The sequence below is a fragment of the Sus scrofa genome, chromosome 16, assembly GCF_000003025.6.
Source record: "Sus scrofa isolate TJ Tabasco breed Duroc chromosome 16, Sscrofa11.1, whole genome shotgun sequence".
Lineage (NCBI taxonomy): Eukaryota > Metazoa > Chordata > Mammalia > Artiodactyla > Suidae > Sus > Sus scrofa.
The window spans coordinates 3,752,982-3,766,846 of NC_010458.4; the positions used below are offsets into that span (position 1 = coordinate 3,752,982).

Consider the following 13,865-nt stretch of genomic DNA (forward strand, 5'->3'; position numbering starts at 1 on the left):
GCATCTCCCCCCACCCCAATAAATAAGAGCATTGGGTTTCCCTGCTTTACTTTTACTCCTTTTCTTTAGTGTGAATTTCAACTAAGAACTTACAAGTAATTAAGTTCATGCAATGCTTAGCTTTCACAACAGCTTAGTTTATAGAATAAATTATCTTCAAAGACTAAGACAGAGGCATTTAAGTGTTTTGTTTTCCTGGGTTTTACTTAAATGTTTTGAGTCTTCTCAAGAGGAGAAAAACATTAACTCTGTAGTTAAACTTGAATTGCCTGCTGTGAAGTTTTGAGCCTTATAATGGTGTTGAATTAACCCGCTCCTCTGTGGCTTGGTAGCCTCTGTCTTATGCAAAACCAGGCAGTTTTGGTGGCCCAGTCATGCCTAAAGTGAGGTGAGATTTAATTTAATCATGATTTCATGCAAGGTTTATACATGGATAGATTTGCACTTTTAAAGTAAGAGCTTAAAATCATGGTGGGAAAGCTGACAGAAGATGTAATTTGTTTTAATTTCAACATGTTAGATTAATGTCCCATTGCTCCCAACTTCCTTTTCTCCTGTGCTTCTTGTTCTTACAGAGTTTTGGTAATAGATGTATCTTCAGAGGATGGCCTAACACACTGAATAAAGCAGGCATTGTTTTTATGGCATCTGTATCTGTATTTCATTACAGGTGCTGGACTGGATTGAGAACCACGGAGAAGCATTTCTGAGCAAACATACAGGTGTGGGAAAGTCTCTCCATCGGGCCAGAGCTTTGCAGAAACGTCATGAAGATTTTGAAGAGGTGGCACAGGTAAAACAATGGCTTTCACTGTTTCCTCCCGCAAATGCCTAAACTTTGAATTAGTTTTAACCCCATCTGAGCCGAGTTAACATTAGCAAGGCGTGTTTGAAGGCGACTCAGAGATGATGCCCAGATTTCAGAGTGAAGCTGTCATTGCCTGGGCAGAAAGATGATTTAGTCAGGTGATCCTTTTGTAAAATATAATGTTCTTAAAACAGAAAAATGTCTTCGGAGTTCCTATTGTAGCTCAGTGGGTTGAGAACCCAACACAGTGTCCCTGAGGATTCAGTTCGATCCCTGGCCCCAGTCAGGATCTGGCTGCGGGCTGTGGTGTAGGCTGGCAGTTGTAGCTCATTCAGCCCCTAGCCTGGGGACTTCCATATGCCACAGGTACGGCCATAAAAAGAAAAAAAAAAAGAAAGATGTCTTGGATGTTTTTGCCATGTTTATTGTTCCAGGGTCTGTTGACGAGTTTGTGAAATTCCAATTCATAATCAGAGAATAACAGTCCTACTTGCATTTCTGTGATGAAGGGCCAGCATTTCTTGTCCCTTTTCTGTTTCTTTCAGTATATGTGCGTCAGAAACAGGAGGCAGGGGATATGGTATGTTCAGAGCCTGGGATTTGTGGAGTTTGAATGTTGGCTCAAGCTCACCAGCTCTGTGGCTTTGGAAAAGTCTCTTCACCTTTCTGAGGTTAACTTTCTTATCTGATAAGTAGGCACATTGAGGGCTGCTTGAGAGGAAGCAAGGTGTATAATGACATGATGTAAGGTAGCCGGCCCAGGTCCTTCCCACAGCTCGCTATTGTGTGGTGAATGTGCCTTTCATTTGTTTTGTATTTTAAAAAAAAAGATAAATGAAGGTGGGATGAAATATGGTATCATATTTTATCATGTGTAATAATATCATCTATAATATTAAAGAGATAAGTATATTTATAATTATTTTTATAACATGATATATAAACATGGTGCTGTAGGAGCTAGGGTAAAAGTTGTTTTACTTTTTATTTTTTGTTAAAATTTTTTTATTTTTTTGCTTTTAAGGGCTGCACCTGCAGCACATGGAACTTCCCAGGCTAGGGGTCTAATCAGAGCTGCAGCTGCCGGCCTACACCACAGCCACAGCCATGCCAGATCTGAGCCACATCTGCAACCTACACTGCAGCTTGCAACAATGCTAGATCCTTAACCCACTGAGCGAGGCCAGGGACCGAACCTGCATCCTCATGGATACTTGTTGGGTTCATAACCTGCTGAGCTACAACGGGGACTCCCAAAAGTTGTTTTAAAAAGAAGTTGTAGAATGGTTCCAAACTGAGACGCATTATAGTATAACTGAGAAACATCAAAGTCTCAACATCGAGAAGAGGGAAATGATAAAATGACAGCTGCGAGGATGACTCCTAGAAAGACAGCTGACTTCACACCAGTAACCACAAATTCTAGAAGACAGTGGGATGGAGTCCTGAGGGAAAGTAACTCTGAACCCAGAATTCTGTACCCAGTGGAGCTACCATTCAACAGTGAGGCTGAAATGTAGACCAAGACTGAAAGGGTTTACCATTCTAGTACTTGCAGAACAACTGAGGTGGGTAGTTTAGTCAGAGTAGTGGAAGCTCCCACCATGGTTTAAGATCCACCAGTGCAGGGACTTTGTTTTGTTTGCTTCTCTGTCACTAGCCCCTACAACGAGGCTGATGTGGTGCAGCTGAGCGTCCACCAATATTTGTAGAATGAGTGAAGTGAATGAAAAGAAAGGATGAGAAGTCTGGGATCCATAATGAGCATAGAAATGGGTAAATGTGTTTGTATTTAGGCAAAGGCAGTGTATTTGAGTGGGGGGTCGTTAAAGACTTGACAGAGAGAAGTAGCAGTGCCCTTGAACAGAGGAGGTGGAGAGGTGGCCTGAGGAGGATGGAAAGAGGTGTTGTTCGTCTTAGATTTGTAAACTCAGGTGTGCATGTTAGTATTTTTGAATGACCACTAAAAGTACAGGGATAGAAAACACTGCTTCCCATAAGTATAAAGGGAACAGGAATGCAGAAAACCAGATAAATACAAATTCATGGAAGTAAGTCTAAGGGAAGCAAAAAGAAGGAGAACAACAAAAATCATGTTAGGAATCACAAAACAAGATATCGTAAGTAAGTTGTCCCTAAAGAGCAGCAATTACAGTAAATGCAGAATAGATTTACTTGTTAAGCAAAAGATTGTCTGCTTGAATATTAAAAAAAAAAATCATGCTGTGTATTGTTTTCAAAGGCCACACCTAAAACATAAATACCCAGAAAGTTGGAAAGTATATAAAGTATTAGAGGAGGATTCACTGGGCACATATTAACCAAGTGAAAACTGATCTAGGAATATTGGTATTAAGCAAATAGACTTGAAGGCATAAATAAAAACATTATTCAAAGTAAAGCGAGCCTTCAGTTATAAAAAGGAGCGGATCAGCATACATCTAGCAGTTAAGTCTCAAAATCTGTAACATAAAAATAAACAGGAATAAACCTCAGCAATGTCTGTCCGTGGGTTTTACACAATAGATGGTTCAGCTGTCCACTGGGTTCAGAAGGGAACTGATGTGAGACAGCGTCATGAGATAAGAAAGCAAACCGTACTTCAGTCCTGAACAGTGAAAATGCCTTTAAAAAGTTACCCATTTCCCAGTCTTCATATGTAAAGTAAAAGTGACAGCCCGGCCTCCCTGCTGTGGAAGAGGTGGTGTATTTAGCAGCCTTGCTGAACCCAGGGTATGTCTCTGGGTGTTTCTTTTTATGTTACATGTGATCGCCCTACTTACACTTGCTGGAAAATATTTTGCCTTCCTCTTGTAGCAGAAGAAATGTGGAAAATGTGCTCGTATCTCCCTTTAATTTTTCTATAAGATAAGGTATCTCTATAGCCCTGTAGTTTGAGGATGGGTGGGGAGTTTGGATCCTCTGAGCGAAGACTGGGCACCAAAGAGTCTAAGAGGCCTGACAACAAAACAGCTAAGCCCCAAAGTGGGGCTCCCGCCCCAAGTAGTCTCTTCATCCGTGACCTTGGGCTCAACCCCCTGGTGCCTGCCTCTCACCTCCCTGAGCCTGTGCAGTGTGGAGGCCTGGTCTGCTGAGCGTCCTCATGTGCAGCGCCCCGTGGGTCCCCTCCTCCAGTTCCCATGGTTCCTTCTGTTCTCAGTTAGGGAAGCCTCTTCCGTGGCCAGCCTTGCTGTCTTTTCCTGGTAAATTCCACTTCCTCAAATCCTAGGTGACCGTCAGAGCTGTCAACACAGGGACCCATGGGGCAGCAAGAATCAGACACTGTCTTCGGTGAGAATATTTCTGCCTTGAGGTTTCTGGGGTGAGCCAGGGGTTGAAGCAGCACCTTTTACTCCTGGTTCAGAGAAAGGGAGGGACTCATCTGCTCCCGCCTCTCCCCAGCTGGGTTTCACTCCTTTCTTGTCATCTTTGGTGCATTGCTCCTGGGATTCTAAGGGGTACTTGATCTGCTTTCCTTTAAGTTGAAAGTCCTTAAGCCCAAATCTGAGCCATGCATGAAAAAACATCTCTTGTTCACTTTGCAAACATCTGTATCCAGTTTCTCTCCCTCTAGTTTTCATATAATCACCGATCGTGTGCCATACATTCTGCCAAGCACTGGGGGTGGGGCGCAGTAGGCCAGGCCTAGAGCTCCCGATGAGGTGTGGCTACCTGTCAGAGGGCCGGGCATTTCCCACTGTGTAAAACCAAGACCTGGAAATTAGAATCCAGTTTAGTGATGAAGAAAGAAGAGGTGGGAGTTCCCGTCGTGGCGCAGTGGTTAACGAATCCGACTAGGAACCATGAGGTTGCGGGTTTGGTCCCTGCCCTTGCTCAGTGGGTTAACGATCCGGCGTTGCCGTGAGCTGTGGTGTAGGTCGCAGACGCTGCTCGGATCCCGCGTTGCTGTGGCTCTGGCATAGGCTGGCAGCTACAGCTCCGATTAGACCCCTAGCCTGGGAAACTCCATATGCCGAGGGAGCGGCCCAAGAAATAGCAAAAAGACAAAAAAAAAAAAAGAAAGAAGAGGTGGTTAGAGGCAGGCCTGGGTAGGGCAGATGGGTCTGCTGAGCAGCGCGGCTACCTGGCCTACAAGGCTGGAGTGAGGGCCCAACCGGCCAGGGCCTGGGAGCCCCGAGCAGACACCCAGCCTCTCGTCTCTGCCGGCCTCTCTCCTTTGCAAACATGCCATGAGGTGGGGGTGGCAGGGACAGACCCCAAGCGAGCTCTTCACCTTGAACCTGGCAGCGCCCTCATCTCCAGTTTCTGCTCTACCACCCCACCCCTGCCACCAGCCCCACTGCCAGGACCTGGCCCTTTAGTTCTGGCCTCTTTTCCTAGCATCTCCAGCTTCTCTACTCTTAGTTCTTTGCTTCAGGCATGAAATATTTACATACTCTCCCCTCTCTTGAAGAATGGCGCTTAATTCTTCTGTATTTTTTAGATACCAGTTGGTTTTGAAAGAGTGTTGTGCCACTTTGCTCTGCCTCCCCAACACCCCTCTGACTCGCAGTCCAGCTTTATGTGACTGTGGCTGATAAAACTCCAACCAGTAGGCAGGCAGCATGGTGCTTTTGCCCAGAGCCAGCACTCAGCAGTCTGTCATCCTTGACTGTGACCTGGGGCCAGCCACCCATGCACATAACCCCCACCCCCACTTGCTGCACAGTGAAAGTCTCTGATCCTTTCTGTCCACACACACGTGATGTCCACCTTGTGTGTGTTGAGAGGTTGGAGACGGAGCTCTGGAATCCAGGCATGCAGCCATGGGCAGGGGGATGTGAGCATCACTGGACCACTTCTGGCCAGTTCTGAGTTCCCTCCGTTGCAGAGTCCCCCAGGCGGTCACAGAGGGACTGCCCTACGGAATAGGGACAGTTAAACACAGTTGGGTCGGAAGGGGCCCATAGGACCTGAAGAGAGAGCATGGACTCTTATTGGTAGCTCCCCACCCTATTTAATAGAGCGCTCCAGGCTGTGAGGTGGCTCTGGAAGGCACTAGGCTTTGCTAAGACCACTTGCAATAGATGTGATCTAGACAAACAGCGGCCTGGCTATCGAGCCAAATTACACTTTGTGTTCATAGCTTCATTTGTGGAAAGCTCTCAAGCTCTTCCCAGAGAAGAAGATGACATCGGTCTGCTGAAGTGCAGGGGGTGTGGAGTGAATGCTTTCCACAGCTTTCCTTCTCCACCCTCCTGTCTCTGACTGCTTTCCGCCCAAAGTAAATACAAGTCTTAGGGCGGAGGAAGAGCAAAGGTCATATTTTAGCTTTATGTATTTTTTTGGACAGAATGGCCTTTGGAGGCACTGAAAAATGGGAACGGAGGCGTCTTTAGTACTTAAGAAAGAGGCTTATCTCATTTTCTGAAACATACAAAGGTCAAACAGATTTTGGGTCTAGGGAGAAAAGATTTCCTTTTCACAGTGAAGTTGAAGGTGGTTTAGTGTGTGTCTTGGGGTTGTATTTTAAAGGATCCTTTGTAAAATGAATTCTAAATTGTGTCCAGTTTTGAGATTTTGAATTGATGTAATGAATTTTTCTTAAAGTCAACTTCTTCAAAAGTGGCAGGATGAAGTAATTAACAGAGATTCAAAAAGGAAGTGGTGAAAGTCGGACGGTTGAATTCATTTAAAACATACTAAGTATAGGTTATTCTGTAACAGTTGTAGTGTTCTGAGAAGGAGGAACCGGAAAAGAGCCTCGTGTTTACTTGGTGGCGGCATGTCGTGGAGCTAATGCGACTTCTGCAGCCCCCCCGACTTCACTGCGGGGGAGGGGGTGTCTTGGGCTGTTTCAGACCCTGCTGCAGCCACATTAGGAAGCACTGGACCATTTTTGCACACGGTTTGGCAGAGCCAAGAACATCCTTGAGGCTACTCTGAAGATCCGTTCCTTCTTTATGTTGTACACTGATTGTGAGTAGATGAATCCTATTGAATGAATCTTTGCTAGTGAGTTTCTGGGACATGACAGTTGCTGCCACATTGGATGTTCATGCAGGAGTTTTAAAAAAGAAGTTAAAAATGCTTTGCACATGAAACTTTTTGCAAATGATTGTGGGGAAGAAAGATGGTCTTTGACAGTTGTCTCCTCTTTTACCTTCTAAGTAGTCATCCAAGTTAATGTTCCTTTGTAGATTTAGAAAGCACCGAATACAGCAGCCAGTAAAACCAAGAAAACTCTGGTTCAAAGAAGACGCTGGTTTCGAGAGCACAGATTTCTTTCATGTGAGCAGTACTCCTCTGACGTAGCATCCTCCCAGGGGGGCCTGCTCTCCTGTCAGCTGGTCCTTTGGGATTCAGATCATTTTCTAGAGACATAACCTGTCACAAAGTTGTTCTCCAGGAAGCCATTTCTGTCAGCAACTTTTCATACGTGCCATGTAATTATCTTGTCTTCCAGTACAAAAAAGTGTGGTTTTCAGGAAAGCAGACCTTACACGCTCATTCTAGATTTTCAAAAGCTAAGCAGGCTGGTTCTCTAACCCCTGGCATCGCTCCTGAACTCATTTATCTTTTGCGAGGAGGATGCCCTGAGCACAGCACGTGGGCTCTTGCAGTGTGCTCAAAATTCAGGCCTGACGTGGGTTCTCCTCCTTTCTTGTCTTTTCTGAGATCAGGAAACCCTGTCTTTTTTTTAACCAGGTTCTGAATACAGCCTCTGACTGTCTTGGGTAAGACCCAGGCTGTAGCTGCTGTGGATTGTAGGAGAGGAAGGTCTGATCCTCTTCTGAGAGGCTCTCGTGGTTTTTGAGTCCTAGCGATTATGAAGTTTTAATTTACTTCTCAAGAAAAAGAGGAAACTCTTTGGGCTCCCGCCCTGGCCTACCCTGGAGTGTCTCCGTCATCATCCCTGCAGAGATCAGTACCTCACTGCACAGGCCAGGAGCCCTGTGCAGGGGAGAACCCTCGGGAGGGAGAGGGGCTGGTGGTCTCCTGTAACTCCTTTACCAAACACCCCCTCCCCACTTGAAGTCTCAGAGTCTGTGACTCAGTTTGCCCTTCTGAGAGGACCCGTGGCTAAGGCTCTCCTGACTGGTGGGCGGGTTCCTTCCCCTCTGTGTCCCGGTGTCCTAGTCACAGGGCCGCTGTGGGCACAGAACAGGTCCTCCCTCATCAGTCTGCTTATGAACACACGAAATCAATTTTGTCCCTGGCAAAAGGAGCCAGGGCAGGTTCTGCGCATGGGGAGGCTTTGGCCTTGGGTTTCAGAGAGGCCCCACTGACCCTGACTCCCCCAGCTCCTACTGCTGTGCCCAGGGGAAGCCACCAGGCCCTTCGTACTGGCTTGTTGTCCTCGAGCATAAAATGAGAAGTGAGACAAAGCAAATGCTGTCAGTGTCTCACGAAATTCAGAAATGCAATTCTTACTTTGGGACATTGACTTAGTGTCTTTACCTGCTGGCAAAGAGGTAGAAAGCTTTCAGAAGTGTAATGCTTAGCTGTTGGGAGGCACTGTCACCTGCAGATCCACTTACCAAAGACGAGAAGTAAGCAACTTCATGGCTGTAGTGACAGTTGTTGAGAAAACCGGATTCTGCTCTTAAAAATGTATGTGTGCAGCCTAAAGCCTGGTACTCTGCCTGCTCCACCCACACTGAGGTCCCATGATGCTCTGCTCGGAGCTGCTGGGCATAGCTCTGGGGGAGGGAAGCCTGTGTTCCCTAGAGCCACTGTCCCAGACGTGTCACTTCCAGTGCAGCCTCTGCTGAATAGAGAGCCTTAGTGGGCACATGTGTGCAGAACCTGTATGGCAGGAACGTGGATGCTGACAGCGGCCCCAAGCCACAGCCACGAGGGCTGTCTCTGGGCCCCACTCTAGGAGGGGAGGACTTGGGGACAGCCTCCGGGGAACATGCTCAGAAACCGGTCCCTAGCTGGGGGCTGTTTTTAAAAAATCTGTGTGTGCATATATACACATATATTTTTAAGAAGTTTTTAGACAAATTTTGGATTTACAGAAGAATGGTGAAGATGATAGCGGGGTTTCATACCTGTGCCCAGTTTCCCCTATTAGTAACATCCTTCATTAATAGGATAGCTTGTGATACTAATGAACTAATATTGATCTGATATCAATATTACATAGTATTATGTGAATGTAATTTTGAACCTGTATTGTTAGGATTAATGACCTAATACTGACTAACTGAAGCCCATACTTTGTGGAGGTCTCCTTAGTTTCTCCCTGTTCCAGAGTCCCATCCAGGATCATGTGGCATTTAGTCGTGGTGCCCCCTTAGGCCCCCTGGGCTCTGACACCTTCTGGTCATTGGTTTTTTTTTGTTTGTTTGTGGGTGTTTTGTTTTTTTTTTTTTTGTCTTTTTAGGGCCGCACCTGTGGCATGTGAAGGTTCCCAGGCTAGGGGTCTAATCGGAGCTGTTGCCACCAGCCTACGCCAGAGCCATAGCAACATCTGCAACCTACACCACAGCTCACAGCAAAACGGGATTCTTAACCCACTGAGCAAGGCCAGGGTTCGAACCCGCAACCTCATGGTTCCTAGTCAGATTCGTTTCTGCTGTGCCACGACAGAAACTCCTGGTCATTGTTATTTTTGTTCCTGTTGTTGATGGCATCTTCACTCTTCCGCTCTCACTGCTGCGCTGTTGTGATTCTCATCGGTAGTTTAAGCTCCTCCCTCATTCATCCACAAGGAGGGGTAATTGGCTGCAGCCTGAGGCTGCGGTCCCCGAGGCGGCAGCAGGACAGGGCTTAGGCTCAGGCCCCAGACGTGAGAGTCTTTCAGTCTCGTCACTCGGAGGCTCAGAGGGGGTTTGCCAGTCTGCGTGGAGGGCTTCTTGTCCCTGTCACTGCTGGCAGGTTGCCAGACTGCCCCGCAGGGGATGTAGATACTGGGGCTGCACAGGATAGGGAGTGGACATTTGTGAAATCTGATTGTGTTGTTCTAGAGCTCTTGAAGTGGGCAGTTCAGTGTCTCTGCTAAGTTATCACTTAGGTGCCGGATGGGTCACAGCGAACGTATATAGACTTAAACTGTGTTTTTTAACTGTGTTTTCAGGTTCTGCAGTCAGATTGAGAACTGACTGTGCTTTTCAAATTATTTCACATAATCGATTCCAAAGAAGATGGAAAGTGTACACATAGCACTTTCCTGAGTCCGGCCATGTTAGTCTTAAGGGATTCTTTGACGTCCCTCCCATCATTTCTAGAAAGAGTTCTGAAAGGCCCTTCGTTAGTAGAATTGAGACCATTCTCATGAGACTTGGGTAGTACCGAAAAGTCCTCAGAAGATGGTTTTTCAAGTAGACAGGGAGAGGGGGGTGACTGTCAGCCTTGCAGTGTGAGCAACAGGGCTGCACAGACTCTGCTGTGGGGACCCACATGCTGAGCAACAACTCCCTGGGCGCTTGTAAGCCCGGGTCCTGAGTCAGACCTTGGGGAGTCCTGCTTCATCGCCTGCTGGCCTTGTCCACTGAGGCTGATGACAGCCTCCTTGCTTCAGGCTCCTGATGTGTAACGGGGCTGTGGTTTGGGTTGGATGGCCCTGTGTGGGGAGGCCCCTAGACCTGACGCAGAGTAGGTACTTAAGATGGGGCACATGCAGAGCAGGGGGCAGTCAGCCTGTGCTGGTGGTGAAGAGCAGGCCCCCCCCCACCCCCCACCCCCATCACTGGGCTTTGTTTTCGCTTTTAAATCCCCTATCAACGCTGCCCCACCTCCCGTCCCCTGCCTGCCCAGGGTGGGCTGCTCCGTCCCCACCATGTTGTCACGCTTGGGACATGAGGGCACACCTGCCCTGTAAGTGTGCGTCAGTGTCATCGTGGCTGACATCACCTCATGCCCATCATACTGTATGTTAATACCTGCTCTAAAATTGATTAAACTTGCAGGCATGTTGGAATTAGAGCACAAAGAACTTACTTTCCCTTGAACTGTTGACTCTAATGAGCATCTCCTAAAAAAAAGGACCTTTTCCTGTACAACCATGACACCGCCATCAAAATCAGATAACTGGCCCTCAGGCCCTGCAATGTCCTTCGCAGGGAAGGGATCCAGTGAGGAATCATCTGTGACGTTTAGTTGTCACATGTTAGTGTCCTTCAGCCTGGAGCTGCTCCTTGGTCCTTCCTTAACTCCTGGGACCTAACATTTTGGAAGATTCCAAGCCAGTTATTTTGGAAAATGCTTCTCACTTTGGATTTGTCTGGTGTTTCCTCACAATTATGCTCTGGTTCTCGGCAGGTGTGTCACAGGAGGGCTGTCATGTCCTCCTCACACCAGCCCGTCAAGTGGCGTAGTTTAATGTCCTGTTGATACAGGGTTCACTTTGACCTCTGGGTTAAGGTGTGTCTGCCTGATTTCTCCCTTGTAGAGGGAGTTGTCCCCCCTTCATAATTAGTAAGTGCTTTGGGGGAAGGTGCTATAAAGATGCTCTTTGTCACCTAGCCCTCCTCACTTGTGTCAGCTAGAACTTGTGGTTTCCTGCTGAGTGGATTGGGCTCTGTGGCCATCACCATTTATGCCGATGCTCAGGTTGTCCCTCACATGGCAGCATGCGCCTTCCCAGCCTGGCCTCTCCGTCCTATCCTGTCCACACTGTCTTTGGCCTCTCCTTACATGGGGCACAGTAAGATGTTGTGGTGCATATTATGCTCCATCCCCCACCCCGGAACCCACTGTTTTTCCCCTGAGCCCTGGTTCCCTCCGAGGCGGGTAGGGCCTACAAGTGGGGATCGGGTCGCAAGCAGGCTTATTGCTCCTGGGCCACCACTGGGCCCTCTTGGTGGATCGGGGCAGGGGAACGAGTGTGAGTGAGTGTGTACATGCACGTTTACACATTTGTCTATTGAAACCACATATTCACATTATTCCCCCAACTCGAGTCCAGTGGCCCAGGGTTAACTCCGGTGGTCCTCTCTGCGTATGTGTGACTCCCTTCTCCAAACCAAGAAACCTGCCTCTCGTTATCCTTAGTGTATGGCTTCTGGGGTTAATGCCACTGGAAGTCCAGTCTCCACCTGGGAAGCTGCCCACTGCAGGGGTGCCCTGTGCCCCTTGGGGTTCAAACTCCCTGCAGGGGCACCCTCCCCACACTCCTGGCCACCACCGCCTCACCCAGGAGATGCTGATCTGCTTGGCCGTGGGACTGAACTGCTGGGAAAGGAGATGGAGGATGGATTTAGCCTGTTTCTCAGGGGGAGGCTTCTCGGAGACCTGAGTTCTGTTCTTTCCTGAACTGGGCCTTCCAGCCTGTCCCATCCGCACCCCATCCCCAGACGGCAGGCCTCTCCCTGGTGGTTCCCTTCAGCAGTGCTGGGTCTCTGATATACTTGTTTATTTGAGGAACCCATTTGCATCCTTTCATTTATCAACAATTAAAATGGAATAATTTTCAGGAGTTCCCTTTGTGGTGCAGTGGAAACAAATCTGATTAAGAATCATGAGGTTGCGGGTTCGATCCCTGGCCTCGCTCAGTGGGTTAAGGACCCAACATTGCTGTGAGCTCTGGTGTAGGTCACAGATGCAGCTCGGATCTGGCATTGCTGTGACTGTGGCATAGGCCAGCAGCTATAGCTCTGATTCAACTCCTAGCCTGGGAACCTCCTTATGCTGTGAGTGCAGCCCTAAAAAGCAAAAAATAAAAATAAAAGTAATTTTCAGAGTATATTAGACACTCATTTACACTTAATTCTCAACTTTTTAGAACTCTGGCTGCTTTATAACCATTATCATTATCATTTCCTTTTTGTTAAAAAAAAAATATATTCCCTGGAGTAGAAAAGAGATAAGCACGGAATTACTGATAAGTAGAAACACATGAAAAGAGACAGCAACTTATGTTTGTTTGCACGTTAACCTTTTCACTGTCTCTTGGGGAATTATCATAAAGCAGTATATCATACTGAAAGACACAAAACTGGAACTCTCCACTCTGTCATAAAACTGGGAGAAAAAGTGAAGCAGGCACTTGCGGCTAAGTTCCGTCTCCTGGCCGCGTGGCAGCAAAAAGCTGAAAGCCCTTTATGAGTCACGGGCCAGCCAGCAGCTGCCCACGGGTACCCCATCACCACTTCAGACATGTAGCGGCCTAGAAGAAGAATGGAAAAGGCTGTCCTGAATCCTGCAATCGTCTCTTCCCATCCCATCTTTCCGTTTGATTTACAGGAATAACTGGGGGCATCACACACTGACTGTTGCCGAGAGTTACGGCTCCCAGACTGGCCAGTTTGATTTTCATTCACCTCCTGTGTCTCTGAATGTTCTCTCGTGCAGAACACGTACACCAATGCGGATAAACTACTGGAGGCGGCAGAGCAGCTGGCTCAGACTGGGGAGTGTGACCCAGAGGAGATCTACCAGGCTGCCCATCAGCTGGAGGACCGGATACAAGATTTTGTACGGCGAGTGGAGCAGCGGAAGGTCCTCTTGGACATGTCGGTGTCCTTCCACACCCACGTGAAAGAGGTGAGGAGGCGTCCGAGGCCAGGCCGGAGCCTTGGCTGGAAGGGCCTTGAACACCCTGGGAGGACTGGGGACGGTTGTGATGTGAGACCGTGAACCAGAGGTGGCCAGCGGGGACACGTGGTCCATTTGCACTGGTGGGAGCTGAACTGGCCTTGTTGCCGGCTTCCTCACCACCTGGGTGCATGTGTGCCATTGCAGAGGCGACATCTGCCAGGACGGACCGTGAGGCTGGGGGTGGCTGGGGAGCTGTGGATCCGGAGGGGACCAGGGAGAACAGGAGGTAAAGGGGATCCCGTTACCTTGGAGAGCAACAGGGCTCGCCCAGTGTATGTGGCAGGAATCGGCTCCGTGCACGTTGCGGTTGGAGCTGTGGCACTTCCTTTCTGCCAGTCAGCCTGTCACATGCTGAAGTCACAGCCACCTTCTGTTTTTATCAGGCTGTGTGGCTATTCTCAGATCCTCGTGGAAGTGCATTGTACATGTTGAACTTAAACATACCAAAGCCAGCATGGCCTTACTTTTAATAATATTAAAGCTACTCTCATAGGCAAGCTCTTGCTGATAAACTAGCCTCAGAATAAGAAATAACATGTTACTTGGTATGTGGAAAGCAGGTGGGTATTAA

At 47.9% G+C, this 13,865-nt stretch overlaps 1 protein-coding gene across 3 annotated transcripts in view; it reads left to right on the forward strand.

Annotated features, from left to right (window-relative positions):
- TRIO (trio Rho guanine nucleotide exchange factor) overlaps nt 1-13,865 on the forward strand; it is a 230,724-nt gene that overhangs the window by 62,151 nt on the left and 154,708 nt on the right. For all 3 annotated transcript variants that reach the window (XM_021077143.1, XM_021077142.1, XM_021077141.1), the window contains exons 9-10: nt 671-793; nt 13,049-13,240. In XM_021077143.1, the coding sequence (XP_020932802.1) occupies nt 671-793; nt 13,049-13,240 (315 nt within the window). The remainder of the gene's footprint in view (nt 1-670; nt 794-13,048; nt 13,241-13,865) is intronic.